This window comes from Poecilia reticulata, linkage group LG6 (assembly GCF_000633615.1).
Source record: "Poecilia reticulata strain Guanapo linkage group LG6, Guppy_female_1.0+MT, whole genome shotgun sequence".
NCBI classification, from domain to species: Eukaryota; Metazoa; Chordata; class Actinopteri; order Cyprinodontiformes; family Poeciliidae; genus Poecilia; species Poecilia reticulata.
In genome coordinates, this window is record NC_024336.1 from 5,201,518 (window position 1) to 5,207,391 (window position 5,874).

A 5,874-nucleotide genomic window follows, 5' to 3' on the forward strand; every position below is an offset into this window, starting at 1 on the left:
GGATGGATGGATGGATGGATGGATGGATGGATGGATGGATGGATGGATGGATGGATGGATGGATGGATGGATGGATGGATGGATGGATGGATGGAATTTGTTTTAGAAAAAAACAATAATATTAATTCATAAATTTTGCTTGCAGATATAATAAAAACATGAAGTTTACCTCCTCCATTCTGTAAGACTCAAACACATATAAATATCTGCCTGGTCTGCCCACCAGTCTACAAGGAAAGTGAAATGAAGAAATAAATATTCAGCTGATGACATAAATATGATATAATGATACAATAAAAAAAGAGCATTAAAAAAATGAGAGCAGCAACCTTCCCCTGAAGAAAGCGATGTAGATGATTGGGGTAAACGCATTGACAAACTTGAGAATGAAAGTCTTAAAAATCAGCCGTTCCTCAAAATTCTTTTCCGTTTTAGGCGCCTCTGCCACAAAACAGGGACAGAGAAAACAGAAAAACAATTATTGAGAAAGATAAAGGAAAATAAAAAGGTATGTATATATGAAGCATTAATGTGACGTATGCCAAAAATAATCTTTATTCACTTTGCCATGATTTTTAACACATTTTTTATCTATATATATATATATATATATAGAAGTTACTTTCTATGTATATATTTAATATATACTGTACATAGAAGGTATATACGTACTTTATGATCTATATATCAACATATCTAGATATGCAGATATATAGAGATAAATTTATATAGATCTATCTATACTCATACATTATATGTGAGTATAGATACATATACTCATACATATACATATACATATACTCATATATATATATATATATATAAATAAATAAATCTTCCCACCAGGCAGACCAAGAAGAGGAGTTGGAGACATTAGAGACTCTAAAGTTGCCAAAGCTCTAACTTTAAATAGTAGAACTAAACCGTTCTTCTACTTAAGTCTTTTCTTTACCTAGGACAGTAAGCCAGCGAGCCACAGCTCCATACACTTCATCCAGGATCAGAATGACCACTAAGTTAATGATGGCTGCAGTGGTTTTTACTGTCAGTTGTACGTGGCTTCTTGTGGTTGGACTGGAGCTCATATATAGAGCAGCTTTGGTGGAAATCCGGTAAAGGATCACACCAAACACAATGGCAAACGTAACCCCGATCTGTTCAGGAAGGGTTGCAGGAAAAGATGAAGATATGTTTCATTACATTTCACAACATTTATAGGTGACATTGTTGACAGTTGGTTATGACTTACCATCAGCAGCATCATGACAATATTAGTCATGTATGCAGGAAGGCGGTCTCTACATGTGAGCTTTTCCATCTAAAATGAAGAAATAAAAGCTTTACAATCCCAGCTGTTATAAGGATCACTGACCCCACTCATCCCAAATAAGCCCGATTTTATGTCGGTAACATTTTTCTGCAGAATGTGTTGTGACACCAGTAGATGGCAGCAGATACTGTGACTTGAAAATAATGGCAAGAATGTTTGCAGAGGTTTTTGTGAGGCCCAGATGGTTTTGGAACTGAGACGATCAGCAGAGGTTTACCTCCACAGGCCACAATGATCAAACTACAAGGATTTTTACTCCATGTTTCTATTAGTACTGGGTACTGATACAGTTATTTATTTTAATATATGATTTAATTTGAGGTTTTAACGAACAATTCAGCAACAGAACACAAGCGCACATACAGGCACAAACACACATAGGAAGACAGATATCCTTTGCTGACACTCTCAACTTACAGCATGTGTTATCTTACCTTCTGTGGGGATTTTTTTTCTTTCTTCAGGGACTTCTGCATCACTCTGAATTCATATTCAGCCCTGGGATGATCCTGTGATGGTGATCAAAATTAAAAATGATAGAAATAAATTTCATTTTAGTTCATTTTATTAGGTTTATTTGCTGGAGAAGTCACTGACTATAATATTTCTTTCAAGATGGGAAATATGTTACTTTAAGATAAACTACAGATTAACAACTTAATCAGAAACCAAAAGGTCAGAATGCCATATCATGTTGACATAAGAGTTCCTGGTATTGTAATAAACATGTAGTTATGTAAAGCATGGCAGATAAGAACTGTTCAAAATAACATGTTTCTAGAAGTCACTTTAGAGCTTTGTATTGTGGTAGCATTGGCAGCTAAGCTCCCAGACTCTTCTGTACTTTCACTATTGTGATCAGCTGCGGCGCCACCAGGAACTCTTAAGATGCAATCTGAACTTTCTCAAAAATGCATTGCAGTAAAACTTAACTCTAGGACTTGAATCCTGCTTGGGGAAAATATGACCAGAACAGTTTGTGAAGCACATGTAACCATGCTCAAATTTGGAACAGTGTGAAGGGTAAGAGAATGTGAACAGGAAATAACAGAAACAGTTCAGAAGTTAAAAGTTGCAAATCCATATAGAAAATTATAACAAATATGAAATATAGAGTAGCCACAGTCATTGTACAAACAAAGTATACCCTCTTAATTACAGGTCCCAATCTGCTCCAGAGAGTTCTGCCTCTTTGGGGAGTCAGTAGTGTATAGTCTTATGAGTTTGACATCCATGTTTTTCTCATAAACATCTACATCTTTATTAAGTCAGTAGGACTGACACAGGGCCTATTCAAAATGAGGAGCACACACTGGGTCATGTGATCTCCTTTGATTTTAGCTTATTAATGACTTTGTGACTTCTGTTGTTAATTTCAAGAGAACGCTTGTCTCGTCCTGAATCATTTTAATAACAAATGTGCTACAATGTCAGATCAAATTGTACTTGTTAAAGAGAAAGTGCCCCCAAACATTTTTTACTTGATACAATTTTAATCACAACTTTTCTCAATTTTTGCTTCATCTCTGTAATGATGTTCTAAGTTTTGTACAACTTCAGATAGTTTTTGATAACTTTCCAAGCTGGTATCAATTTTCAAAAAAATCAGCAATAATTAAACAAATATTGAATAAAATGTTAGAATTCAGAAAGGGTGTACTTTTTTATCATAACTGTGTATGTGTTTCACTGTCATTGTACATTGTATAAAGTGTAAAAAGTGAAAACTGTTGGATTGGAAAACAAGGTGATTTTAAAGAAAAATGCCTTGCAGTGGTAGCAGAAAGGTTGCGTAGTACAGAGAGACCATGACCTTGACCTAGAGAGGAAATTAGTAACCAGAAAGAAAGTTTTCCAAACCTTCAATGCTTCCTGTAAAAAAACACATAAACAGAAAAAAAACCAACAAGGACAAAAGGATTGTCAGTCAAATATAACAAGGATAATCTTAGTATACATTCACACTAATGCCGTCATTTCTTCCTATTTGGTTTAGGCATGTATAGACAAAGTAGAAGCAGTCAGTATCTTACCTGCAGCAGAAAGCTCTTTTAGTAATCCCAGTTCACAATAGAACTTCTTATCAGATATAACTGTTACAATAATGGTTGCTGTTAAAAACCTTACTGTTTTCTCAACCAAACAGTGTGAGCATTGATAAATATACATGTGTGTACTGGAGCTGCAGAAAATTGGCAAAAATTTACTGCAACAAAAAGACGCAGCTTACTGTAGTAACAGTATATTACTGACAGACTAAAGAATTCAGTGATGACCAAAGTGATAATTCAAAGACCACTCTATGAATAATTGTTTTTAGCATCACATTACTCATTGTTTTATCAAAGATGTAGCTGATGTCATCTTTCTACTAGCAGTAGAAAGTAATACTKGACTTCTGCCAGATTAGACAAAATATGGAGGACTTCATACTTTTTTGTATTTATAATGCCCTTTTCATCATGAGGTCTAGGTCTAAAAACAGAACAAACAATTATGTTAGATAAAAAAATAAGAGATTTAACCAAAGTTAAATAATAATTTACTAAAAAGGAACTTAAAACCTTTATAAAGCAGACAAGCAGACAGACAGATGGACTCACCTCTTCATCTTCAAACCCAGTGAGGTCCCACTCATAGTTTAGTCTCACCTGCCTCCTTTTCCAGTGCTCCATAAACATGGCAGCTATAAGAATATTACATGTGCAATAAGTTGGACCTCAGTAGAGTGTTAGTACATTTTTTTTTACTTTTTGATGCCTTTTACTCAGACTCGTTTTCTCACCCCACAGCGCCATAAATATGGAGAAGAAAACCGTGGCTGGGTTGTCAAACAGGTGACTGGCACGGGCAGTTCCACATGCCGTACTGAGTTTCCAGTAGCTACACACTCTGTCACACAGGGGACACATGGTGATGTTGTTCTTTGGATCACAGATCTCCATGCTGGAATTCAAACACACAGAAGAACACATTTCCTTTACTTTTTAAATATCATTTAGTTCCAAGATCTTCAAACTACTTTATCCTGATGTTAAAGGATGCAAAAACTCAAAAATTGTGCACAGCACACATATGAGACATAAAAATCATGACATGAAATACATCACATTATTTCATTTCATGAAATACATTAAATAATGCAAACCAGTGAAAAAGCCTCTTTGGAGCATCATAGTTTGGTCATAATTTGACAGTGTCACCCTAAGGCGTATTCTGTAATCATTGTTGATGGGTGGCAGGGCAGAACTGATATTTACTGGKTTTTTTTAGCACTAATTCACATCAAATGCCATCAGAGTCCTATAAAATGTTGTCCAATAAAATCATGTTTTAAATTCATCTGTCCCAGTCAAGCATCCTCCTCCAACAATAGATCGTCCATTTCAGACCAGAAGTCAACTGAAACTATAAAGACTTGCTTCACATTTGTGTCTTGGGTGTTATTTTATAGTTGATGAAGTAAAGAACATTCTAATGTCCCTCACAGTAGAACAAAAACCTGAGGTGATGCATTTAGCTGAATTGGTTCACTAGATAATTCAGTCAATGAGATGTCTTGACAAAATCTTTTCACTTTTGCTTTTGGGAGAAAAGGAAGACTCTACAGCTGGCTGCTGTACACTGTAGAAAAAAGATTGTTCTGGTATACACTGGCAAGATTCACTAAAGGATTTTGTAAACAAAAAACCCTTCATCTGTTCATCTAACTCACAAAGCTCTCTCAAAATGTGTGTACTGATGGCAAATGGAGGAGTAGTTGTCTGGCAGTCAGATGGTTCTGACTTTGTTTCCTATTAATCTGTGTCTGCATGTGAAGATAAGTGTCACCAACCAGTATAACTACAAAAAGTTCTCACCTCAGAAAGTGCCTTTCCAACCAAATAGGCCTTACAGTTTGCACATATTTAAGTCAACTTTTATGGAGGAATTTAACACATACCATCCACATGCATGTATGTAAATTATTACTTTGGCAAAAAGAGTTTGATTCTCAAAGACCAGCACCTTTCTTCAACCAATCACAAAGAAAAGGGAAGCTCTGAGTTCAGCCTGATGAGGGACTTATGGCTACAAATTATACGTTATCCCCAAATCATGTAAATTGCCATAAACTAAGCATGATCTTCATGTTGTCGTTTTATGATGAGCATACAAAGCATGGCAATGTGTGACTGTATACTATATACTAAGTCATCTGCAAGTAAAATTTTATACCATATGTTCATATTAATTATCCACTAGATACAACAAATCAGATTATTGCAAAAATATAATAAATAATATAATAAATGTAAGAATAGACTAAACTTCTCTTTAAAGTTGGGAAATATCCTGAACCTGGTTCTGTTCTGATAGTTTTTTTCTCATAACTGTGATCTGATTTAAACATCTTCTTTCCAAATCTTTTTTTTTTTTTACAACATTCTAAAATACCAATAATAAGAGCAGAAATGTCCTGAGCCCCATTACTGTGACAGGTTTTAGAAGAAAGGAAGATCTGTTTTCCTTTCTCCTCAAAGGAAAACAGATCTTCCTTTGAG

General features: G+C 35.0%; 1 protein-coding gene across 2 annotated transcripts in view; it reads right to left on the minus strand.

Annotated features, from left to right (window-relative positions):
• Window positions 1-5,874, minus strand: part of ano1b (anoctamin 1, calcium activated chloride channel b) — a 44,257-nt gene that overhangs the window by 15,259 nt on the left and 23,124 nt on the right. Inside the window, exons 9-16 of one of the 2 annotated variants that reach the window (XM_008410941.1) lie at window positions 4,116-4,276; window positions 3,934-4,016; window positions 3,191-3,202; window positions 1,765-1,839; window positions 1,250-1,318; window positions 953-1,154; window positions 330-441; window positions 170-227 (exon numbers count right to left, since the gene is read on the minus strand). In XM_008410941.1, the coding sequence (XP_008409163.1) occupies window positions 170-227; window positions 330-441; window positions 953-1,154; window positions 1,250-1,318; window positions 1,765-1,839; window positions 3,191-3,202; window positions 3,934-4,016; window positions 4,116-4,276 (772 nt within the window). The remainder of the gene's footprint in view (window positions 1-169; window positions 228-329; window positions 442-952; window positions 1,155-1,249; window positions 1,319-1,764; window positions 1,840-3,190; window positions 3,203-3,933; window positions 4,017-4,115; window positions 4,277-5,874) is intronic. The other variant, XM_008410942.1, reaches the window with a different exon arrangement.